General features: G+C 32.3%; 1 protein-coding gene across 3 annotated transcripts in view; it reads left to right on the top strand.

The window, feature by feature from the left end:
* Window positions 1-27,929, top strand: part of BRINP3 (BMP/retinoic acid inducible neural specific 3) — a 390,160-nt gene that overhangs the window by 161,666 nt on the left and 200,565 nt on the right. For all 3 annotated transcript variants that reach the window (XM_073884043.1, XM_073884044.1, XM_025892239.2), the window contains exon 3: window positions 25,441-25,631. In XM_073884043.1, the coding sequence (XP_073740144.1) occupies window positions 25,441-25,631 (191 nt within the window). The remainder of the gene's footprint in view (window positions 1-25,440; window positions 25,632-27,929) is intronic.

Below are 27,929 nucleotides of genomic sequence, written 5' to 3'. Positions count from 1 at the left end.
AAAGAAAGAAAGAAAGAAAGAAAGAAAGAAAGAAAGAAAGAAAGAAGAAAGAAAGAAAGAAAGAAAGAAAGAAAGAAAGAAAGAAAGAAAGAAAGAAAGAAAGAAAGAAAGAAAGAAAGAAAGAAAGAAAGAAAGAAAGAAAGAAAGAAAGAAAAAGAAAAGAGAAACAAAACTCTGGAAATACCGATCTGTATTTAATTAACTAGACAACTAATTTAGCTAACATATTTAATTACACTGCACTCAAATAGGTCCAACCAATTATATTTGTACTTTTTTTTCATATTGTTGTAAATTACTTATAATCAGTCTGTGTCCCCGCATCTTACCCTGACAATATATGCGTTAAAAGTAATTTGTAAATTAAAAATCCTTATGCAATACAAAGTTTGTGGTTGATAACAATAGTAGTTACTGCAAGAATACATTGGTGATTTTGAAATGAATGTTTTAATTCAAATTAAATAGAATGTCAATCTTGTTCAAGTAATAAGCCATATATTCCCAGAATAGGTTATTATATATGCAAGTTGGCAAAGATTTCCAATTAAACATTATAGACTATGAAAGAAATAATCCTTCACATACAATGTGACATTTTCCGCCAAATATCACCCATATCCTTAGCTATCTTTTATTATCTGATCATAAAAATTAGATTTAATTTAAGATTTGAGGTCAGTATTTCAGAGCTTTAATTTAAAAAATTTTATCTTGTTCTACTTTTCAAAACCTTTGTACCTCTCACATTTGAAAACTCTCAGTTGCTTCTGGAAAAATCTTTCCAGAAGAAAGCCTGAGAATATTGAAAACACATTTTAAGGTCTATTTCATTTCCTATTTCGAGACATAATGGCCACTTATGATATAACTGGATCCACAACAAAGATATTTTGCACACTTAAGAAAGGCTGCTCTATTCATTTCAAGACCCTAGGGTAGAGCAGATATATTTGGGATATCACTGAGAAACATTTTTTTTCCCCCAAAATACCTCTGGAGAACATATAAATGTATTATTACAAATTTTATATTTTGACTTCTCTTCATGTTTGTTTTTAAGCCATTTCAAGATTTATTGCAGCTCTTTGAAATAAATATGTATTCCTTTTAACCATATCTCTAACTTACCGTTCATTTTCAACTATGCAGGAATTCTTTGGACTATTATATTCAAATTTGCAATAACACAATTTATAAAAGATCATAATTTTCTATTAAATTTGGCACCACTACAAATGTGGTTAGTTACATAAACATAAAAATGCTTTCATTATTAAGTGTTTTTGTCTGTGAAGTAACCTTAGACATAATTAACATATATCCTGGATTTTTCTGGACAGCCTTGATTTTAAATATTCTGTCCAATTAAGAGACCATATGCTTTGAATTTATATCAGGAAATATGATTAACATGTCTCTAGGCACATATTCATTCAATTGACACCATCCGTATAATTTCTACTATTTTCAATCTTTTTTTAAAAAAAGATTTTATTTATTTGAGAGAGAGAAACAGAGAGAGAGAGAGCGCATGCGCTAGCAGGGGGGAGGGTCAGAGGAACAAGCAGACTTCCTGCTGAGCATGGAGCCTGATGAAGAGCTGGATCCCAGGCCCCTGAGATCATGACCTGAGCTGAAGTCAGATGGTTAACCAACTGAGCCACCCAGGTCCGTTTTCAACCTTTATAACGAGTTTTGGATCCATGGAAATAAACTTTACATTTCTTTTCTTTTTCTTCCCTCTCTTTTGTTCCCACTTCTATCTCTAGCTCTTCCTCTAGCCCTTCTGCTATCTACATATTGAGTGTCACCTTCTTTTTTTGTATTTTTATTTTACCTAATAGATCAAATCAACTTCTTTTTATATAAGGTAGGTTTTTGTTTTGCTTTCTTTTTTATAAAGGTATGATGATTTAAACTTTCTTACAGGGTAAAACAATATTTTATCTATTGAAGATAACAGTAGAATTGATTGTGACATTTGGGTAATGTCATTATTAATGTTACTCTTTGAATCCTCAAAATAAATCATTATTATTTCTATTTTATTCCTATTCGTTTTGGTTCCAAACCTCACACTCCTAATCATTACACTTTGCTGACAACTGTTTTCTTGTTTTTTCAAATTTTGTTATGTACCTTCTTAGAGTCTGCCTTTCAGTCACCTAGGATTAATCTTTGTTCTATCAACATTCAGTGCACTTTCATTTATCCATGCCTGTTCACTGGTCTTTCTCGTAGCCTTGAATGCTTTCCTCTCATTTCTCACATGAGAATCCTTGTCAGTTTTCAAGGCAAAGTTTAAATCTTATGTCTTCCATGAAGCCTTCTCTGATAATTGGGATTAAAGTGTGTGTCCCACCTTTTCAAACAAACAAAAAAAAATTATGATATATGAGACCTGGCACTTACTGATTTAGTTCATTGAAACTCATTAAAATTCTGATTCCAGCCTAGAATGAAGAAGAAAGTACAGGATAAAAGAAAATGCTTGGTTATGTCCATGGGTAGATATCAAAAGGTATAGAATTGTTCAGAAAATTTTAGTTGATTTTTAAAAGATTTAACATTGCTGATACAGTGTTATTATCTGATGCCTCTAGCTTTTGTTTAGGTAATACTCAACCCACTCAAAATGATATTTTCTTATTTGTTAATATAAAATGGAAACACTATAAGTAAAAATCTATAAGCGAAAGCTAAGGCAGTATGTGCAAATCCTATGCCATGTTGTGAATGCAAATACATGCAAATAAAATATTTACTTAAAAAAATAGAAAGAGCTTGGGTTTTGAAGTGAAAGGTAAAAAGGTTTTAGATCAGGATCTAGCATTAAAAACATTCATCAAGTGGATAAAGAGATGTGAGGGACATGGAGAATGGTTAGTTCTCTCCCGGTCTCTGCTATGAACTGTGGAATCCTCCACCAAAGTTAAGGAATTAATATCCATTAGCTAGTATTTATTTAATGTTTATTAGCTTGAATTGTTTGTGTTTAAAGCTAAGTAGCCATTTAATAGTGCATAATAGTCTAATCTATTAATTTAATTTATTCTTACCTTGTGCATTTTGGATGACCTGGAGAAGGAAAGAGTATAGAATAAGTAATGTTAATTTGAGAGAAGATGAACAATAAGGAGTTTTGGGGGAGAAAATGGAGGCTTTAGATATTTTCAGGAAAGGCTGTTCTATGATTATACAATTAATGAGTTAGAGGAGCTAGGAAGGAAAGAAGGCTGAAGAAATAGTAAAAAAAGGGAGAAAGTTATGATGATTACATATAACAAGCTAATGATACTGCTTTAAATTGGCAGTAACAGATAATTTTGGCATTTAGAGGAGCTCATTTAGTATACAATTAAATGCAAGGCTCAGTGCTAGGCATTTTATATACACTATCATGTCTCTTCCAAAAAGGAATTTTGGTTGTTAAAACATGTCAGAATGATATTGTAATTATTTTTAGTCGTATAAAAATTATATTAGCATTGAAAACACACAATGTGTTTTGAATTCATTTTAGTTGACCAGCCCTTGAATCACAATTTAATGTTCTCTGAAAGCCTGTATGCTTTATAAACATACAGGTTGGTGCACCAAAAGTCAAAAGACAATAAAAAAATTCCAGGACAGTCAACTGCAAATGCTTTGTGCTCAATATAGCATCACCTTCCTTATAAATCTTTTCCATTACGGGCTTTTTACTTGGTGTTAAATAAGGAACCAGTTCGGGGCGCCTGGGTGGCTCAGTTGGTTAAGCGACTGCCTTCGGCTCAGGTCATGATCCTGGAGTCCCAGGATCGAGTCGCACATCAGGCTCTGTCTGCTTCTCCCTCTGACCCTCTTCCCTCTCGTGCTCTCTATCTCTCATTCTCTCTCTCTCAAATAAATAAATAAAAAAATCTTAAAAAAAAAATAAGGAACCAGTTCAGTCAGAAGAGCAGTTTTCTTTAAAAAAAAAAAAAAAAGTGGGGGGAGTCCCAGTCCCAATACACTAACAAACAAAAGCAACAAGTAGGGGGAATACGCAGATGATTAGAGATTGGTTCCATTGCCTACTCCATGTCATCTAACTGCAGCCCTGGAGGGACTTCTATAGGACTGGGCAAAGTTTCACAATCACTGTAATAGAACATTAACATAAAATACATTAGATTAATTTCAGGTGTGCATCTCATTTCTATTCTAAATATTTTTTTAGATTTTAAATTTCATATTCATAACTAGGATTAAGTAACAGATTAATACTTTCAGTTTAGCAAATCATTAAGAGAAGATCCTATCCTTGGTATAATTTTTTAAGGAACATGGGGTAACTTACCTTTATAGAAGCAGTCTAAGAATTATTAAAAAACTGGAAAATGAAAATGGATTTCCCTTCCAATGATTCTTTAGCAGTAAGGTCCCATTTTGAGCAAGAAAATTTTCTTACCCCGTTTATAGTATCCTATTAGAATAAGATTTGTAAAATAAAAATCTCAAACAATGAATTTAATACCATCCATACCAACTATTGAAAACTTTCTCCTAGGGCGCCTGGGTGGCTCAGATGGTTAAGTGTCTGCCTTCGGCTCAGGTCATGATCCCAGGGTCCCGGGATCGAGTCCCGCATCGGGCTCCCTGCTCCTTGGGAGTCTGCTTCTCCCTCTGCTTCTCTCTCTCTCTCTCTCTCTCTGTCTGTCATGAATAAATAAAATCTTTAAAAAAAAAAAAACTTTCTCCTAAAATTATTTTTTGTTTTAACTGTAAGAAAAATATATCACACTTCCCTAAAGATAAGCACCTGGATCATGCTTTTAAAAAATGAGTTTTTAAAATAGTTGTAAAGTACACATAACATAAAATTTACCACTTTGACCTTTTTTAAATGTACAGTTCAGTGGATTAAGTACCTTCATATTTTTGTGCGTCCATCACCACCATCCAACTCCATCATCCATCACCTTGTAAAACTGAAACTTTGTACTCATTAAATGATAACTCTCTATTGCCCTCTCTCCTCAGCCCCTAGGAAACACCATTTTGCTTTCTATCTCTGTGAGCTTCACTACTTTAGGTATCTCAAATAAGTAGAATCATATAGTATATGGAATTTTTTTTGTGACTGGCTTATTGCACTTACCATAATGTCAAGGTTTATTCATGTTACAGCATGTTTTAAAATTTCCTTCCATAATAAGGCTAAGTAATGTTCCATTGTAGTTTGCTTTCCAGTCATCTGTCTGTGGGCACTTGGCTTAGTTCCAACTTGTAGCTACTGTGACTAATGCTGTTGTAAACCTGAGTGTACATATATTTTTTCAGATCTTGCATTTAATTCTTCTGTGTGCATACCCAAAGGTAGAATTGCTGGGTCATATTGTAATTCTATTTTCAGGTTTTTTGAGGAATCACCATCTTGTTTTCCACAATGCCTGTTGTTTGCACATTCCCCCACCCCCGAGAGTGCACAAAGTTTCTAATTTCTCCCTATCCTTACCAACACTTGTTATTTTCTCTTTCTTTATTTCTTCTTTCCTTTCTTACTTCTTTCCTCCCTTTTTCTGATAGTAGCCATCCTAATAGTTATGAGATGCTATCTCATTGTGGTTTTGATTTGCAGTTTTCTAATGATTAGTGAGGATAAGCATCTTTTCATATGTTTTTTGACCATTTGTATATCTTCTAAGGAGAAAAGTCTATTCAATTCCTGAGCTATAGGAATTCTTTATTATGTTGGCTATTAACCACTTATTAGTTACATGACAATTATCTCCCATTTTATAAGTTACTCTTTCACTTTGTTGATTGGGTCTTTTGGTGAACAAAATTTTTCATTTTGACTTAATCCAGTTTAGCTATTTTAACTCTTGTTGCCTGTGTCAAGGAACTGACTTTTGTCATTATTGATTCTATTGTATTTTTCTATATTATTGCTTTCTTCTCTATTTTGTCCCCTTCTTTCTCGCTTTTGGTTTGTTATCATTTCTTTTTTCTTTACAGGTATTTATCTAACTAATTCTAATGCCTTTTTGAGTTTTTAATGTAAGAATTTGAGATTATAAATTTCATGTTTGTAACTACTTTACCTATCTATATCCAACACTGCCGAGTTCTAAATATTTTCTTATTTCTATTTTCATACATTTCTATATTTTTGCTTTTTCAGGTTTTTGATTCTGAATAATCCTAATTTTCTTGCCACTTGAACATATTTTTTAAAATATTTATTTTAGTCTAGTTTATTTAATTATTTTCAAGGTAGAGACAATCCACCATCCTGCCACAAATGAAAAATTTTTATTATGTTCAGTTAGCCAACATGTAGTACATCATTAGTTTTTGATGTAGTGTTCAGCGATTCATTAGTTGCATATAACACCCAGTGCTCATCACAGCATGTGCCCTCCTTATTTTTAATTTTCTTTTTTGCTGCTATTTCAAAGTATAGATGTAAGGAAAAAGGGGGGGAAGCTATTTCTAAATACAGAAGTTTTTTTTTTCTTTTTTTATAAGTGAGCCATGCTTAGCATTATTGATGAGTAAAATCTATACTTGAAAAACATTTTCTTTGGGATAGCTCAGATTATAGATTCAACTAATAATATTATTCACATTTTTAGAGACTATTTAAATATGCTTTTAATAGGAAGTTCAGTTCATCGCAGTGCATTTAATTATACAAACAAACAAACAAACAAAAACCCTGAAACTCTTAATGTAAATTATGCTTTAATTTTTAATTCTTATTCTTAACTATTACTGTTTGAGTTTAGCAATGCCATTTAACCAAGCTTACTTAGGGCTTGGTTTCCAAATCTCTAAAATGACAAGATATACTTTGCACAGAGTAGTTTGCACTCAGTAGACACTCAAGGATTCAAAGAGTCTGTGCTCTTCAGTGTCATACAACTTCCATGGAAATGATTTATGGTTTAGGAAATTAGTACTGCCATTGTATATTTACTCTTAAGTGAGGCTATAAAATTTGAGCAATCATAAATATAAATGTAACATATTATTTTATAATAGTATCTTTTATTTAAATAACCTAAAAATATTATATATACTTTATGCATAGGAATTATCCCAACTGCATTTGAGACGCAACATTTATGCAAACCATTTAACCTGACCTGCTTCCTTGTCTCATTCTTGTGTCTAACTGTAACCATAATTGTTGTACTATGAATCTTGATTATCTGTGCCAAGATAAGAGCTCTAGCACAAAAAATTAACACAATTCACCTATTCAGATAGACTACAAAGAAGTTTGTTACGTTGCAAACTTGATCCACTAGCCCAAGGTCATGGCCTTTTTTTCTAAAATAGTACACCTTCCTCCATCCAGCTGTAGCTATAATCCAAAAAGAATTTTATTTACCTTTTAGAGGTAATGCTGTTTTTCACTAGGTTCTATTACAAATAAATGCTAAAATCACATATTTTTGTTATTTCTCAGATTCTTTCTTTTCTTGTCATTCTTGTCATTATGATCCTTGGCCAGACTTTTCTCAAAACCAGAATGTTTCAGTGGCCTCCAGGATGACTCATTTAAATTCAGATATCCCTTTCCAGCCCCAGTGCAACAGTGTTCTTTTCATTTCCCTTATGATTATGTGACTCTTCTGCTCAGATATTGTACTTTTGTGGCTCACAAAATATGTCAATTGGGCAATGTTGATTTATAAACTGTTTATAGGGCAAGTATTTTAACTTTACTTTGTCTTAGTTTCATCACTCATAAAGTAGTGATAATAATGATACAGGCCTTATTACTGTGAGTCTTCAGAGAGGAAATAGATACAAAGTTATAGTTGATTGTAGTTATCTTTGGTTTCACAGATTACCAGTTGACTATTGTCCAAAAAAAGAAAAAAAAGAAAAAGAAACAAGCAAATAAGCAACATTTTATTGCTATAGTATATACATATGATATAATGATCAATGTAAAATAATGTGAAATAATGTGAATCATATACTACTTATTTAGAGATATGCTTAATCTTGAGAAGTTTAAGTGTGAAATTTTTTTCTACAGAATTATATAAATTTAAAGCAGGAAATCAGAAAACTAGAAAAAAGACACTTGAATTTTTTAAGTCCATGTGCTTAATTTTATAGCATAGAAAATTCAGAATCTAAGTGATAAGTGATTTATTCAGGGTCATAAAACAGTCTAGTGCAAAAATGCATGTGTATAGAATTTTTTCCTCTTTTCAAGTTTCCACTTGTAAAACTTTTTCTTTTTTAGTTTAGTTAATACAGAGTATTATTTCTCTATTAGATGATTACTTGCTAACTTTTATATGAATGGTCACTTGATTTACTAACTCGTGGGAAAAAAATAAATTATCTGTGATTTTCTTTTGATTGTTAATTTTTTTTGAGTCAGTTACTTTTTAAAATACCTAGTGGGAAAGAGAATATACTTATTGTGTCTACGTCTGTAATTAGGAGAAATGAGTCATCTTCCATTATTGGGGCAAATTACCGGCAATTTCCCAATTTGCCAGATTTTCATATATATCACGTGACTAATTGAATAATGAGAATGAGCCAAATCCAGGGTAGTTAATTTTAGTTGGGTGTATTCAGCGCCATCTGGACTGTCGGCTTTACTAACTTTTAATTGATTTAGTTCTTTCAGAAGAATACTAATACCTAATTTATAAAATAGTTATTCAAGCTCAAACCCAAATGAATAAGATGACTTGCTAGAATACTTAACTGCAATTTTACTCTAAACTGAATAAATGAAATAAATGGCTAACTTTGGGTATTAAAACCTCATTTATTTTCAGTGTCAATTTAGCAGTTCCATAAAAATGTAGACTGATTTCCTCACATTTAACTTATATTTTCTTATCTCTCTTTTCAGTCTTTATTGACTATTTTTTTCCTGTATTACTTAGTCATAGCCTTCTGATTACAGTGTATCTGCTTTTTATTATAAAAAACATGGTCACCTTCAACTTTAGAGCTACCCTAATCCCATCTGAAATATTTCTTTCATTTAAAATGTTGTAGTTAAATCATCATCAGAAGAGTCATTATGCCATTTAACTTATGTTTATAGGGACATCAAAATATTAATGTTTCTACAAAATATTTTTTAATTATTCTTTGGGGATCTTCTTGCATGATCTTCCTATTAAATTTAACAAAAATGTAATTTCCATTTGCTGCTAATGCTCAAACTTGGAAAATTAAAATATGTTATCTAATTAATAGTGTTATCATTATGTCCTCCACAAAGAAATAATGTATCAGAATTTTCCCACACCATTTTGATGTTAATTGGTTATTTTTTTATTAGTTTTAAAAGTTAAGATTAGGAATTTATATTTCCTTCAAACTGATGCAGTAAAAACACCATTCTAAGTCTATACATTCAAAAGTATTTTATGGTGATCATTAATTTTATTTTCTATTAAGAATTTACAGTAATATTCTGCAGATAGGAGCCAAATATTTTCTGCATTCTGAGAAAAAATTTACATTATATTTGAAGATATACAACATTTAACTATCAAAAATATTCTTATTTGGAGGAATTATATGGTCCTGTGATTCTTGCCTACTTTTCACATTTGTGGCCTGAGCAACCAACAAGAGCAAGTCTAATCTTTAGAGGCATGAGGAATATTTAAAATGTGAGAAGTAAGTAACTAAGCCATGGCATGATATATCATACAAAATGTTGTTGTTGTAATTGATTTTGGTTTGTGTTTTTGTTACAAACTTCATTTTTAAATTTACAGTGTGATTTTTTTTCCTTTATAAAGTGTTTGACAATCCCTAACACAACTTTTCATTATAAAAAAAAAAAAATTCTGCCTATACACAAATCACTTTCAAAAGAGAAATACATTTATCGAAAAATATAGATAGTATACATAAAAGCATATATGGAGAAAAATGGACTTTTATTTAAATATATCTGTATCTATATTATATATAATTGCATACAAATTTTATTGGAAAGTTTTGTGCTCCATTTTGAATCTCAGCAAATAACATTTTCTGTAGTCACATGCCCTTTCAAGAAATTCTTACAAAAACCCTACTCTTAAATGAACATAGAATTCTCCCTCAGATTACTCTAATTATACTTTTACTAAGTTAAATTGTCTATGTAATTACAAAAGGATGGTTTCTCCACCTGACTTTATTTCCTCCCCAACCTCTCTTATAGTTTCCAAAAACTCTAAAAGATTTTTTAATATTGCATATACTTTTCTCTTTATTTTTTCTATATGTCTTCAGAAAGATGCATAAAATTGATAGAAAAGATTTTTAACCCAATGTTTTTCAATCACCTGTGTTAAGTTTAGTAACTCCTTTTTACAATTTAATAGGATTATTAGCCTCTTAACAGTGTTTTGTATTTCAAAATACAATTATATATTTACTCTACATTATTAAATAAATGAAAGTAATTTTAAAATATTAACATTGTTATAGTAGCTTCTGCTTCCAGGAAAATAAATTAAATGTACTTTTCTTGATTTCTCTTACTAAGTACAACAAAAAACCCTGGATATTATGTATGAAACAAACCTAAGAAAACTTTGAAAGTTGTGGAGGAGAGGGTGGACAGGCTAGGTAAATCCAACCAGTGACAAAGAAGCAAAAGCAATACAATGGAGCAAAGTTAATCTTTCCAACAAATGGGGCTGGAATAACTTGACATCTACATGCAAAAAAAGTGAATGCAGACAGGGACCTCACACCTTTATAAAAATTAGCTCAAAATGGATCACAGAGCTAATTGTAAAACACAAAATTATAAAACTTTTAGAGGACAACAAGGAGAAAATCTAGATGTTCTTGGGTGTGGTGATGACTTTTTAGATACAGCACCAAAGGCAAAATCAGTGAAAGCAATAATTTATAAGTTGGGCTTCATTTAATTTTAAAACTTCTCTGCAAGACAATATCAGGAAAATGAAAACACAATAAAACAAGAAAAAATCTTTGAGATCTGGGGTTAGACAAAAAGTTCTTAGATTTGACACCAAAAGCATGATCCATATAAGAAAAATTTGATAAACTGAACAACATCAATATTAAAAACGTTTACTGTTTGGCAGATCCTGTTAAGAGGGTGAAAATACAGGCTATATACATACAAATATTTGCAAGAATATATTTGCAACTCACATATTTAATAAAGGACTATTATCTATCTGTATCTATCTTCTATCTAATCTATTCCTATCAAAATTAATCATTAAAAAATCCAGATAGAATATTTGCAAACAATATGACCAGATATTTAGTGAAGAAGATTATACACATGGCAAATAAACCATGAAAACATGGTGAATATCATTAGCTATTAAAAAAGATGCAAATTAAAATCAACCAATCCCAATGAGCTATAACTACATACCTATCAAAATGGCTAAAATAGAAAGAAAATACAAAAAATGCTGGGGAGGACATGGAGAAACTGCTTCACTTAGACATTGGTCCTGATAATGTAAAATGCTATAGTCATCATAATACCCAACAATTGCACTTCTGGGCATTTATCCCAAAGAAATTAAGACTTGTGATCACACAAAAACCTGTACACAAATGTTTAAAAGAGTTTTATTTGTAGTAGCCAAAACCCAGAAACAATAGAAATAGCCTTCAACAGGTGAATGGTGAAACAAACTGATACAATTACCATGCAATACTACTCAGCAACAAAAATGAACAAATTTTGATACCTGCCACAATTTAAATGAATCTCCAAGGAATTACTCTGAGTGGAAAAAAGCCAATGCCACTAGGTTACACACTGTATGATTCCATTTATATAACATTGTTAAAATGAGAAAATTATTGAAGTAGAGAAAAGATTAGTGGTTGTCAGGAATTTGGGGGTCAGAAGGAAAATATATACGTCTAAAAAAGGACAACATGAAGGATCTTTGCGGAGAAGGAAATGTTCTGTATCTTGACTGTGTTAATGCCAATATCCTGGTTGTGATGTTTTACAATAGTGTTGTAAGATGTAACCATTAGAAGAAACTTGAAAAAGAGTTTATGAATTCTGTTATTTTTTACAAGTGAATAGGAATCCTACCATTAACCCATAATAAAACATTTAATAAAAAATTGCTTTATCAGTCAACTTAATCACATTAAGAATTGTACTCAAGGGGCACCTGGGTGACTCAGTGGGTTAAGAGTCAGACTCTTGACTTCGGCTCAGGTCTTGTTCTCAGCGTTGTGGGATCGAGCCCCACATCGGGCTCCCCACTCATGTGGGTTTCTGCTTCTCTCCCTCTCTTTCTGTCCCTCCCCCACTCGCTCACTCTATCTCTCTCAAATGAATAAATCTTAAAAAACAAGAAGTGTGTTCAAATACTCATTCATTCATTCATTCATTCATTCAAGGAGTATTTATTGAATGCCTGTTTTATGCCAGCTGATTACAATTATTTTATGAAATTAAAGTACACAATTAAACCTTTTTTTCTTCCTTTGACCCTAGGTATACATATAACTCCCAGATCTCACAAGCACTATGCCAGTGTACTGATAAAATTCCTCAGCTTTCTCTAGCTAGGTTAGCTGTTCTGTCAGTAACAGTAACAAGTATATTCAATAGTGTCTGGCAACAGTTCTGGAATATGATAAATGCTCAATAAATATCTAATCAATGAATTAACTCATGCCAAGATGAAAAAGGCTCCAATTGTCTAGGTATCAACTTTCCCACAGAGCCATTTACCTAAAAGACAGGAGACAATCTTAGGGAATTGAGCTGTATCTATGGACTTACAGGAAAGAGCTCTGGGAAAGCTACAACTTTGGAACTGAAGCTGCTGCCTATTTTTAAACATCAGCCACTCAAAATGAGATTTAGCAACTGAATTTCTTCTGTAGGAGGTGGAGATCCTCTGTAACCAGGGATTAATTTGGTGATAAACAAATCAATTGCAAATTGAAGTCTTATATTCATTCTAGTGTATTTCCCTAAATCTTCCTTCCCCCAAATTTGCAAGTGTCAGTATAGCATTTGACTTTCTTATTTGACATTTATACTTATTTCCTAAGATTGTGTGTGAAAGTAATAGAGACAGAAAAACACATAACATTTATCACATAAAAATTGCTCAGTAAATATCAGCTATTTTTCATGTTACCTTTCATCATAGACATGACTATTGGACCTAAAGTGTCCATGAATATAAATTTAATGCTAACTATATATTGAAATATCTTTAATATCTTGCCTTTATTCATGGTGTTCATCAGTAATTTATTCTTTTCATATTTTCATTATACTTGTGATTCAGAATATTGACTATTTTTAAAGTCATTGATATCTTGAAATGATCTATATTTAAAAAGAAAACTCAGGAGCTTCTGGGTGGCTCAGTCGGTTGAGGGACTAACTTGATTTTGCCTCAGGTCATAATCTCAGGGTCCTTGGTTGGAGCCCTGTTTTGGGCTCCGTACTGAGTGTGGAGGTTGCTTGAGATTCTCTCTCTCCCTCTGCCCCTTTCTGCCCCTGCTCTCTCTCTTTCTCTAAAAAAACAAAACAAACAAAACAAACAAACAAACAAACAAAGCTCAAACTGATGGTGTTGACTGGGCAAAAAAATGGAAATTAGAAACTATCAGTTATATGTATTCATTTTCATTTGTTTTTATCAATCCTCTAATGTTGAAATGGAAATTAGAAAATACTTTGACTTCTCCTTTCAAGATAGTATAAATCTTCTTTTATTTTCCTTTTGTTTCCTCTGTTTTTTCCCCAGTGTCCTCAGGTTGACCCCATTTCCACTCTTCCCCCATCTCCTTTCATTCTTGTAAATTTTCCTTGGATACTTCTTTGATTATTATTTTGACCCTTTATTTTCCATTTTCCTTTGTCACATAGTGTGACTCTCTGTGGTACAGGTTCATCAGTATTTTAGTTTTATTGATCCACTTCCTTTTCAGTGTCAGCAATAAAGCAGTAAAAACCTCTAAAGATGTTTTTCATGATTCTTATATTTACCAATGTGCTGTCTTCCACTATCACCACAGATACATCCTTTATTATTCTCTTTCTTCTCTTTTAACCAAATATTACGTATGTTCAGTTTTAACTTTCTGTGGTTCTGGGAGGTTTCAGTCTTTTCTTTTTTAGAAGTCTGCCCCCCTGGATCCTATTCAATTGTTCTTCCTTTTCTAGGTATGTTAAAACTATTTCACTGAATATAGATTGTCTATTTATGTTGCATACTAATTAAGTGCCACATCTGATTGTTTCTTTTTGTTGTGATTAGCCTTTCTTTCCAGATATTTCCATTATTTGGATAATTTTTTTCCAAATATAAGTGTTCTGAACTACTAGCACTCTAGCAACCCGTTTTTTTAAAGCAAATTTTGAGAATTTTTAAAAGAATCGATAGATTATATTCATGAATTTTTTTACATGCCTATTTTTCATTAAAGGTAGTTACAGTAAAGTGATCAAACATAATATCCCTTTGTAGAAATCATGATTTTTTTCTTGCGGTGCACTGTTTTACGTTGAGTGATGTTAAACTTCTATTGTGGAATTTAAGTTTCCCTGTGGATTTACAGGACTTTATGCATCTCTAGGACGCTTCTTATGCACTGGAGTCCTATCGGCAACCTTCAGTTTGGTGCTTGTTTGATGTAACAGATTTTCCCCCATCAGCTTCCCAATTTCATCCTTGAGTTCCCTCAACACTGCTGAATGATCCCATCTAGGAATGTATTTCTTCTCTTACCATCTGTGTTTCTCCCTCTGAGGCTTTTTATTCTCTGTACTTTTGAGTGTGGAGTTTGGACTATACTATGTCACGTGTAAAAGCAATTGATCACAGACCTCTTTGTGCGGTCCCTTCAATTCTACCATCCTCTTCTAAGAAATATGAATCACTCCCAAAATTTCTTTAGCTCCTTCTACACGCAGATATTTATGTTCTCTGTTTCTAGGATAACCATTAGTTGGGACAATACAGGATTAATCTGTAATTAGCATTTTGTTTCCATTATAATTATATTAATTTATATTAATATTATAATATTTCTCACATTATTCCCCATATGATTGCTAAACTCTTCCCAACTTTTTCCGTACCCCCTCTCTCTCTCTGTTTCTATATTTTTATCTCTATTTCTTTCTTTCACTATGTACTCTCCACAGACCCTACCCTCAACACACACACACACACACACACACACACACACACACACACACACGTCATACATTCCCATTAAAGTCCACTTTTCAATCCTGAGTTGCTCTTAATCTATAAACAAGTTAAGGGCATTGGTTTTGGTGTCAAATCCCCTTGGGTTCAGCCTCTTTTTAGGTGTACATACTTGCAGGAATAATTGGCACCAAGGTCCTCTTACTCACTGAAAGCCGATAATAAGAACATGTACTTCACAGTGCACTTGTTTACACCTCATAGATTATTTGCTTTCAGAACAAGATTATCATTCCAAATGTTATATTGAGATAAAAGTTATTTGCCAATCAAGATTTTAAATTGTCAATATAAACATTTCGCTTTTTGCCTGCCAAACTTTAACTTTACATTTATTGTCTGTTAATGGGTAAAAAAATTATATTTTAATAGTGTTAATAGAAAGCTAGTCAACTTATATATTCTGTATTTATTTCTTCCCTGGTGAGATGGGAGTTGATTTTGTATAAATCAGTCTTCTTCCCTTCCCAGATGGGTGACACAGATGTGAAAGATTGAAGGTCCTCTTATAATGGAAATAGCAGGACTACTCTCCCCAAAGTGCATTAACTAACTGAGGCTATGAGCACCACCACTATATATTTCACTGCACTCACAGACAATGGTTCCATTTTTCTCGATATTCATATATATTAGATTTAGCAGGAGTACATTGTTTCCTAGTCATTAATGATTTTCAATTTAGCCAACAGTTAACTCCTAACTTCCCTCAGTCTCTTGAACATTCCAAGAGCATGACTGAGAAATACATTCTTCCAGTAGGTTTGGTTTTCTATGAATTTTAGCCAGGGTGTATGCTCACAAGTCACAAACCCCATCCCTATCTTACTTATATAGTCATTTCATTTTAGCTCACAAGAGAACATTACTCATTTGTTGATTCAGTATGTATTTATTGAGTGATTACTACAAGTCATGCATCTGAGTCTGAAGAATACCTGGCCATAAAAAGAAAGCATCTATGTTGAGCCTATTGCATAAAGGAGGAGGCAGGTATTAATCAAGTAACCACAAAAATATATTAATTACTAGGAACGAAAAGAATACTCAGCTATGAGTATATATAATCATTGGTTGAGGACTGGGTTAGTGTGGGGTAAATATGACTGCAGTTTCCCTGTGTGATATTTGTGTCTTCAAAGTCTGTATATTGTGGGTGATAGTTAACAAATTTATTTTGTATAAATCTCAAGCATAGAAGACAGGAAGACTAAGTGCTGTTAGATAATAAATTTCAATTTGTAATCCATAAACTCTGAGGGTAATATCCAGAGAAAGGTGACATTGACAGTTTATGTTTCAAAAGCATTTTTGTGTAAAATGTTATTTTGACAACTCAAGTCTGATTCAGGCTGAAAGGTTATAATTTGGGGATAATAATTTACACCTTGTAAATTTAAGAGTGTACACTTTTTTCCAAAAATTTATTGTAAAAGACCATATCCAGCCTCTTTTCCATGTGTTGATGCAAAAGACATAAAATTAATGGCAAGTTTATTTCCCTTAACTATGTGGGAAAAATCGTAACCTTTTTTTTAAAAAGATTTTTATTTTTTTAAAGATTTTATTTATTTATTTGAGAGAGAGAGAATGAGAGATAGACAGCATGAGAGGGAAGAGGGTCAGAGGGAGAAGCAGACTCCCTGCTGAGCAGGGAACCCGATGTGGGACTCGATCCCGGGACTCCAGGATCATGACCTGAGCCGAAGGCAGTCGCTTAACCAACTGAGCCACCCAGGCGCCCAAAATATCGTAACATTTTAAGAAGAGTTTTCTTTAAGCCATTTTAAAACCTATTTCAGGAAAAAATATATATTCTATTAAATTGAGTTACAATTTAAAATGAATTTTTATTATGGAAAAATTAAATTAAAAAGATTAACAATTTATATTCATTGCCTCTAAAAATTGTAATTATTTTCAAAGAGAATGACCCTTGATCTTACATTTTTACCTTATCTTACTTGAAATGAAGCAGCATATGAATTTGTAACTTATTGCAAGTTCAAATATTTAATTGGTTAGCTAGTTGTCATAATCCATGGCTTGTGAATGTTTGATCCAATATTTAAGGTAGAGACTGGACCACCATAAAGAAATCTTAATGAAGTTATTGCTTAAATGTTTAAAGACATTATCACAAAGCAGATTAATTTTTCATTAACAGGTAACTATTCTTTTGGCAATAACCTTCCTCATGAGCATTTAACTTATTAGTCTGTGCCTGGACAAAGAAGAGCAATTTGTAGATTCCTTTACTTTATTTTTAATTTTATTTATTTATTTATTTGAGAGAGAGAAGAATATGTGAGCAGGGGGAGGGGCAAAGGGAGAAGGAGAGAGAGAGAATCTCAAGCAGATTCTGTGCTGAGCACGAGCCTGACACTGGCACAGCTTGATCTCACCACCCTGAGATCAAGACCTGAGCCGAAATCAAGTCGGACACTTAACCAACTGAGCCACCAAGATGCCCTTGTAGATTTTCTGAATATGGCTTTATTTATAAATTATTTTGTTAATTTTACTGAGTAATTCCACTAAGGCTTATGACCTTGATCAATGTTCATATATATTTAAACAGTTGACATCCTAGGACAACAAATTTGTGACTTCACAAGCATACACATACCAAAATTTGCTAAGAGATAAACAATGTCCCCTTACCATTTTAGTTAAGTGTTACACATTCTGCTTCTTTAAAAAGTCTATAGAGTTTGTACTATTAGATGTATGTGCCTAAGTGAAATGACTTTATCTCAGTGAAGTTAAGAATATGCCAGAATTCACAGGACTTTGAATTTTGTGAATTTAACTGGTGAGGGTGGGATTTGAAACTTCAGCTTACTCTTAAATCTATTCTCTTTTGAAAAGCTAACATTTCCTCCCTAAAATATTTAAATTAATGTGGAAATGCAAATATTTTCACTAATTAACCAAGATAAATATCCTTTAAATTATAAGTGTAAAAAAAAGGGACCTTCATATTTGTTTATTTCTTGTTTCAGAGGGAAATAGAGTATTTTATTTTCGCTCAGTTGTATCTGTCTCTTGGTTTGTCTATGCTGATTAATAATTACCAAATCTCTATATTTATTAATGTGATTGATGGAGAATTGTGATAAATTGTAATAGATGTAAAACTATATTTCCAAAATTTAGAAAGAAAAGCTTTTGCTTGTTACTTAATTCCTTCTCTTCAACTTAGAAAGTCCTTCATTGACAGCATGTATGTATATTTTTTACATCAATACTTCTGCTAATATCTGTTCAAAAGAGTAGTTTAATTTAGATGTAAATAATTAATTACTATATTATGTGTATATCTGTGTGGGCACAGCATGTGGTACCTTTATGTTTCTGTTAAATGAGTCATCTTTAGGAATAATGGCATTGACTATAGTAACTGAATTCTGTGGCATTTCCCTTAAAATTTGAATAAAACACTATCTATTAAATTACAGAAAATAACTTAAAGCTATGTAAGATAAAATTAATTTTCAGTCATTTCATAGCCCTGAAATTTTAACATTATTAATAATTAGAAATATATAGTACTAGCCACAAACCATTCCTTAAAATATTCTCTATAATCTCACCTCCATTTTATTTAATTCAATGATATAGATAAGAAGCTACACCTACAATTAATTCTTGTTGCTTTATAAGGGTGGGGGCAATATTTTGTTGCAATCCTGCTAATTTGTCTTCTCTAATCTAGTATGTGTTGGCAGCTCTTTCAAAATATTATAATCATTAATGGTGCTTCTCAAAAATCCTGCATGTACACATTTTACATAAGTCATATTTTTCATTGGTCTTTTCTACCAGTATTTTATTTGCATAGATTCATTGTGCTAAATTCCTAGCCTCATCCAAAAATACCTCTCAAGCTTTAAACTCGTTACTGTTAATTTTTTTTGAAAGTTGTTTTGTCTCAAGGGGCAGGAGGGCAAAAGAAAGTGGATTCTCTACTCTGCCAACTGCTTAGCATTCAGCTGATTTAAAAACACTAGCTTCAGAGCTACAGTCATCCAGGCCATTAGGAATATTTCCCTTTTACTGGCCAAATATAAAACAGCATCATCTGTGCAATGTGAAAGCTATAAGGAAAGAATGTTCAAAGAATCATTTTTATATGTAACAGTTACACATAATAGAATTGTGGGGAGCTAGTATTGATTATTAGTGGCATTTTTAAAGATCAGTATGATTTTATAGATGCAATTAGAAGGATATTGCTACTCAAGATTGGCAGTCAATTTATGATTCTTATGCTGAATTTGTTCACCATACATTAGTGCTTGGGTAATATATTGTGTTTTAATATTCTGCTGTGTACACAAATTTAATTAATAGTGATAGAATTAAAATTAGAAGCCAACAAATGTAGTGTTATGAAAAATAATATAATAATAACCTCTTAAGACTTAGATAAGCAACTTTATTTAGTGTAAATTAGTAGTTAAGGGTAAATCTTTTCAGCAACTGCATCATCTGATTTTGTCAATGTTTTTATTACTGCTTTTCCTTTGTTATTGAATTGAATATCAACAGAGGTGGATTCTATATTTTTCAGGAACTGGATATATATGTGTAAATTGAAAGAAACTGTGGTAGTTAATATATTTTAATACACTGAGTTTATTTATGTATTCACATAGAATTTAAATACTAATAAGAAAGGTCAGTGGCAATACGGCAATGATGTAATCATTATTTAAATGGAATTTGTTGATGTCATTCTTGTTTTCCAACTTTTTACATGAGATGGGTACAGATAAAATTATAATAAATATTGTAGAAAAGTAAACATTACATAGACATACATAATACTAGATGCCTGAAAGTCAGAATTTTTAACAAGAAAACATATAACTTAATCAACTAATAGAGGCTTCTTAGAGCCAACAAAAACATTTTCAAAGCAATGTTCTGGCTGAACTGTTTATAGCCCATTTGTGTGTTCCACAAAATAGTGCTTCTTCTAAAGGGGCTGAGTTACATTAAACTCTAGTGATTGTGCCTATTTCATTTAAAGACCTCCAAAGGTTATGATGGGAAGATATTTATGTACTGTGAAGGCTTCAGGTAGAATGGAGCATTCAGTTAGATGCAACAATGTTCTTATTTAATATAAACATAATGAATCTGGACGGAATATTTAGATCCTTTAGATAAAATGTTCTCATGATAATCATACCCAACAGCATGTTTTCAATTCAGCATTCCATTGCTTTGTTTCTCCAAAATTTAATGAATGCATGGTCTAGTTGCAACTGGGGTGAATTTTATCTCCAGGAAAGAAAAAAAAAACCTGCATCCATAAGTTTCCAATTTATATACAACCATTAGTTCCTTATTGCCTTCTCAAGTTACCCCAAAATCAAAATATGTTGCTTATGATGTACTAGATTATATTACTAGAAAGCAAGCAAATAAACCAACTAATAAACCCATAATCTTGATAGCTTTGCATGACAAAATATCTTTTTAGTTCATGAGCTTGTTCATCCCAGTAAGCTGCAGGAGTGGGGATGGGGGAATGGGGATTTGAATCATCATTGTTTATTAGGATCCCAGGCTGATGGACCAGCATAACTATACATGTGCATACTTTATTAATCAAAGTAAACCACATGGCCACACTATTTTAAAAACACCAGTAACTGCAATCTCATCCTGTGCCAGGGTTGAAGAGACACTGAGTATTTGTATGCATACCTAATGTTCACTACTCACACGGTGGTACTTAATGGTCCAGAGATGACTTCCTTTACTTAAAGTGCTTCTTACTGTCACTTTTCAGGATTATTTCAGTACTTTCTATCTGGGTTTTCACCAAAAATCTGTAGAGATTATAACAGTGATCATGTATCATTACAATACAAACCAATAATGTGGAGAGTGGAAATGAGAGATCTCAGATCAACATTTGTGTTTTTTGGAACAAACTGAGGGTTGCTGGAGTGGTCGGGGGTGGGAGTGATGGGGTGGCTGGGTGATGGACATTGGGGAGGGTATGTGCTACGGTGAGCGCTGTGAATTGTGCAAGACTGTTGAATCACAGATCTGTACTTCTGAAACAAATAACGCAACATATGTTAAGAAAAAAGAAAAAGAAGAAGATAACAGGAGAGGAAGAATGAAGGGGGGAAATCAGAGGGAGAGACGAACCATGACAGACTATGGACTCCGAGAAACAAACTGAGGGTTCTAGAGGGGAGGGTGGTAGGGGGATGGGTTAGCCAGGTGATGGGTATTAAAGAGGGCACGTTCTGCATGGTGCACTGGGTGTTATGAACAAACAATGAATCATGGAACACTACATCAAAAACTAATGATGTAATATATGGTGATTAACATAACAATAAAAAATTTAAAAAAACAACATTTGTGTTTTTTACACACCCACACAAAATTACACTTTTTGGATGTACACAATGAAAGTATAAAAATTACTTTATTCTTCATGCAAAATGTAAAAGAAAAACTAGGAGAATAATTTTATTTATTTATTTATTTTTAAAAATTTTATTTATTTATTCAAGAGAGAGAGATAGCAAGAGAGCATGAGCAGGGGGTGGGGAGAAGGAGAAGCAGGGAGAGGGAGAAGCAGGCTCCCCCTGAGCAGGGAGCCTCATGTGGGCTGATCCCAGGACCCGGGGATCCAGACCATGACATGAGCCTAAGGCAACACTTAATTGACTGAGCCACCTAGGTGCCCCTAGGAGAAGAGTTTTAGATAGAGCTTTCAAGATAAGAAAAGGATTTGCTATAATTACTAGCTATAATGGTTTTTTTAAAAAAAATAATTAATTAATTAGATTGGTTAGTCATTTGGCTAATTTGTCTTAGTATTAGTCTTAGTTTAATGATACTCCCAAAGAGTTGTCCTTTACTTTTGGTTGTTATGTGACAGAGAGGCTAATCAGATGGGATGGCAAAGTGTTTTGTCCAACTGAAATGTTGGAAGGTAAACTGAGATTATAAACTTCATCAGGGTTTACAGACTGAGGTAATAAAAGGCACCTGAAAACTGAAGAAAGCTTCCTGGAGAGTTGTCCACAGTCTGAGGCTCTGCATAGCTTTCCAGGATATGTGAATCTAGGGGAAGACAAAACACATTCAAATTAAGTTAGATTACTATACTTACATTAAAGGATAATGATAAATTGGGTAGAGGAATTATGCTAAATAAAGTACTGCACAGTTGTATTTTTGCACATAAAAATATTTTAAAGTCTGAATTGAAATTTATTCATTTTCATTTTATCTTGCTAAATATAATCTTTGGGCTCTTGAGGTAAGGGCTTTTTTTACATTCATCTGCAAGGCTAGATTTCTGGTAATGGTAATAATAGTGAATAATTAATACATTTTCTTATAAATTAGTGTTAAAAACTGATTTCAGAAAATGACACAAGTTTGCTATAGCTCTTTCATATTATATCTATTTTTTTGTCAAATTTAAGAGGAACAAAGAAAGTACTAAGTCAGGTCAGAATAGATCATGGGTTTTTATTTGTATAGTGACTAATTGTTAAAAATAAGAAAGACTAGAATTGCACTAGAATTGTATTTACCCACAGTCATCTAGTATGAGATACCTAGTCATTTAAAAAGAGTTTATATGGTATGTACAATATCACAATTGAATCAATCTTCTTGGCTATTTAAAATCCAGTTAATTCACTTAGTAACCCACATGTTAGTCTATGGATACATGCATATGAGTTTATAAATTTAGCACTTTAAATCATTGAAAAAGATACACCACAATTTTAGGTTCAAGTTATGTCACTCCTTGACAAAATTATAAACTTTTTTCAGCGAATAAAAAAAGTACATATTTGAGGGTAAACCTTTAAAGTTTGGAATTGAGTAACTATTATTTAGGTCATGGTTTAATAAATAACTTTTTGCAAGCATTATATGATTATATACCTTGAGATATATCACAAAATATTAAAACTTAAATGTTTTAATTAAACACTCTTCTTCATAAATTTGAATATATACTTACATGTATTATATATAAGTATATTATACTTACATTATTATATGTTATATATCATAATATTACACATAATGTAATATGTTATATGTATACATTATGTATGTAATTATATGTATATGTATATAAATATATATATAAATAAATATATGTATATAAATATATATTATATATAATATATAATGAATTATAATAATTTACATATAATTTTAATTTACATATAACTATATATGTAAATATGTTGTGTGTAATCTATTATATATATTATAATATATAATGTATAAAATAATGTGTTATATATTATACATATATAATGTTATATACTATACATATATATAATACATGTGCAATTAATTCAGGTAAATTTTTTATAAAAGGAAAAGACATAAAAATTGTTAATAACAACACAGGTTTTGAAAGATAAAAGACATCTGTACTCTCTTCTGAGGAAACATGAATTAATAAATCGAGCATAATATTTCTAAAAACCCTACATTTACTGAAAATAGAGCACTTTGTGAAAATTTTAAAGACAATATGTCAAATTACCTAATTAATAGCTTTTTTCTGAATAGCAGCATTAGCGTTGCTTGTTAAAAATGCAACCTCTGGATCCCACTTCAGACCTAATGAATCAGAAAACTCTGGGGTGGAGTTTCCAGGTGACTCTAGTAGGTGCTGAAGTTTGAGAACCATCAGTAGAACAAAACTGTTTAGATCAGCTGATTTATGGAGGAGACACTAAATTGACTTATTCTCAGGCTGAAGAATTCCCTAGATCCCTGAGTGAACCTTATCTTATAATTAATTTCCAAAAGACCAAGTGGATTTTGGGGCTGCCAAATGTTTGTCACATGAGCGAAATATTCCTAGTTAGAAGTTCTGTCAGGGATATACCTCTTTGTCCTGCAAGTGTTTACTGTTCTTCATTATTCTGTGTACATCTTTTCCCTGCTTGCCCTCCTTTAGCAACTTTTTTTTTTCCCCTTCAGAGACTGCCTAAATATTAAATATCACCTCTCCAGAGTTGCCTTCTCTGGTCACTGAAAGTAAAACAGGGCCCCACTACCCACAGCTCTATGGCTTATCACAGCAGGCTCTCTGTGGTAGCTCTCAGCACTTATAATACTCTGGCATTTGTTTAAAATTTAAGTTAATGTCCGTGTTTTATTTATTTTTAAAAACTTTCTCTAGAATGTGAACTGCATTTGGCCATGGACAGTATTGGTCTGGTTCACTGCTGTATCCTTTTATCATTCACTGTTCATTGGTGCACTGCAGGCATTTTTTGGAGGAAAAATATACATAAATATGGCACATATTTATACAATATTTATTCAATATTTTATTTGCTATATAGTAATTAAGTTAAATAAAACACCTGGGAGTATTAGGCCTGGCAGATGGAATTCTTCCTTCCTTGTGGAAGGTATTTGAGATTTTTATCAGACCACTCATCAGAAAAATCTGCACAATCAGAGAATCCAGTTCACCATAGTTCTTGGCTAAAGTATCTCATTAAGTGGATTTTAACTCAGTATAAATGTATAAATCTTTGTTCAAATGTATAAATCATTTACAACTATATCTTCCATTTCAGTTTGGCCAAATTCACCTGAAAAGTCATTTGCATCTTAAGAAATTGTTAATGGAGTTGAATTTAGGTTTCAAAATATGTTGTAAACAATAATTACTGTAAAAAATGTTTATCTTTTGATCATGTTTTTTTTTTTAATTCTCCTACAGCTCTATAATAGTCTTCAAATTTTTTAAGGTCCCACTCTAAAATAAATAGAGAAAGGAATCCTTAGAATTATGAAAATAAATTCATTATCTTTTCTACAATTTCCCTTACAAAATAATAAAATATTACCTTAGTGATTTTTTAAATAGCTCTACATTCATGTTCTATGCATAACAAAATCATGTTTATGAGTGTATCTTTCCTTGGGAGAAAAAAAACAAAGACAGTGGAAGCTGTTTCTTTTAAGTGGCTTATTTTTTCTTGTATATGATTCAGTTTCAGAATATTCACTCCAGTTACATAAATTATAAATGTTGCTTCTCCTACTCATAGCACGTGACATATTATTACAAGACAGACTCTTTGTAATGGGGTGACCCCAGCGAAACTACCAAGTGAACTTTTCAAATGAAAACACTCAGATAGATTATGTATGTATGAATAAAAATAAATTTGCTTTTCAGGGAGTTTGGCCGCTGGAAAGTAAATAACCTTGCAGTTGAGAGAAGAAATTTCCTTGGCTCCCCATTGCCTCTTGCTCCTGAATTCTTCCGCAACATAAGACTTTTGGGACGTCGACCTACCCTTCAGCAAATCACAGAAAACCTTATCAAGAAATATGGGACCCATTTCTTGCTATCGGCTACTTTGGGAGGTACGACTCTTTGAAAATATTTGTGCCTATGTGTGCTTGTGCATAAAACTGTGAAAGTCAGGGGAAAATGTGTTGATTAATCCAGATAGCTTCAGTTTGAATAATTCTAGAATTCATTCATTTATTCAATGCATTCACTGAGTTATTACTAAATGCTTTCTATGGTATTCACAATGGGAAGGTAGCTGGTTATTACTTAGTTCCTGCCTGAAGGCGGTGTACAGTGTAACAGCATGCATTAAATACAGTCATGGCTACTGCACACTCCAATGCAAGGTGATGTGCCAAATTCTGTTTACAGAATGAATAATTGTGCAGTCAAGCACAAGTGGAAGTCATCACTTCTGGTTACAGAGAACAGGAAAAGTTTCCTGAAGTAGATGTTGAAAATCTAAAATTACATTTGTTAGCACTATTTTAGTATTTCTCATTGTGGTTGATATATGATATAGAGACGATGATCAATAAATACCAATTATGATGTGTAATGTGAACGTAGAGATTAATAATGTCACTTCTTCAATTTATAAATTTGTAAAAAAATAAGAAATCTGTGGTTTTATACCATTAAATATGTGTTTTATCATGGTGATATATAATTCAGCATTTTGAATACACTTAGATGATATTTGGGCAGGTAACATAATAGGGAAAATAGGATTTTCCTAAAACTTAAAAATATCCCAGAATTCCATGTATTTAGTTTTGTGTAAGGCTTTAAATAATGTCCAACCATTTTATTTAGAAAAGGATGTTACTCTTTCCTATAATGAAGAGCACTGAATATAATTGGATATGAAAACAGTGATTCTCTGCTTCCTTGTCTGTTCCTCAGTAAGTTTTCTGAATCTGGACAGACTGATTCACACCAATGGTGCAGTGGTATGAAAGGCCACTGGTTCTTCATTTTTCCTACATTAGAAGATGAGTCTTTTCTTTCCTGTAGCTGCCAGTCCAGTCTGTCAGGAAGTCATGCCAGTCCCTTTTTTCCTCCCAAAATATACCCCATGTCAAGCCTTTCTGACTTCTACCCGGACATCCCTAGGCCAAGTCACCATCATGTTTCTCTCCAGAATATGCCTGAGGTCCATGTTCCTCACAGATGTTTTTAAAACTTGGATCAGGTCAAATCATTCCCTGTGTCAGTTAAAACCTGCAACTAGCCACTTAACATAAAATCCAAATGTCTTGCTACGGTTTATAATGCACTACATGAAGGGTCTGATACTGGCTTTCACCACAGACGTCAACTTTTCTCTCCTCTCATCATGCTCTATTTTTCAGCCACAGTGACCTTTGGGACAATTTTTCTGCTCAAATGTTACTTTCCATAGAGGGCTTTCCTGTCCATGCTACCAGGAATAGTACCCAGTAGTCCACCAATAGTCTCTGCTATTCAATGATCTTCTTTGTATTCTTCATCGTATTTCTTTTTATGTGAAATATTTTATTTATTAGTTTCTTGGCTAATTATCTGTCATTTCTGAATATTTTTTTGAAAACAGGAAACTTGTCTTGTTTTTGCCACAGTTTACCCCCATAGTTATAAGTGCCTGGCACACAATAGGTTCTCATTAAGTATTTGTTAAATGAATAAATGGAACTACAACTTTGTTTAGAGTCTGAGATGTTCAAGATCACTAAATAGATGCCAAAAGTATGATATACACAGAGGATAACTGAGCTCTAATTCAAGAAGACTGAATGAAAACTGAATCCGAAGAGCCAAAACAGTCAGTTAAACAAATAAAGATACAGAATTGGAGAGAAGGAGAATGCAAGCAAGAGCAGGTGAACAAGGCATGGAGAAGTTGGAAAAGATTTCTGGATGCAATGAGGAAATATAAGTCGGCCAAGTAACCTTAAGGAATTAAAGGTGAAAAACTTTAAAAAGGTGGATGATTTAGGCAGACAGAAAAGGTCAGCCAGGGAAACACATTATCTTTGTCTTCCATAAGTGAATAATACTAAAATAATAAGATAAAGGGATCAGCCTGGTATTGAAAATTGACTCTCCTCCTTTTTTTTAACCAATTGTGAATTTTTTTAATTTTATTTTATTCAATTGTGACATTTTTAAAATGTTAATTAACTTCTCTGTTAGTTTCTTTTAGGAGAAAGTCAGAGAGTAATATATGTGTGGTAGGGTCATGGGAAGATTAATGTACATGCAGGAAGAGAGTCTCGGCACAATGTGTGGCATAATTTACACATTTAAAGAATTTATGTTATTGTTATTATAGTAGTGTGTATAGAAAAAAATTATAAAATATCCCAATAATTATAAAAACTGATTCT

This window comes from Callorhinus ursinus, unplaced genomic scaffold, assembly GCF_003265705.2.
Source record: "Callorhinus ursinus isolate GAN/ISIS: 27379988/994484 unplaced genomic scaffold, GSC_fseal_2.0 scaffold54, whole genome shotgun sequence".
In the NCBI taxonomy this organism is placed as follows: domain Eukaryota; kingdom Metazoa; phylum Chordata; class Mammalia; order Carnivora; family Otariidae; genus Callorhinus; species Callorhinus ursinus.
This window is presented reverse-complemented; position numbering and strand designations above follow the sequence as displayed.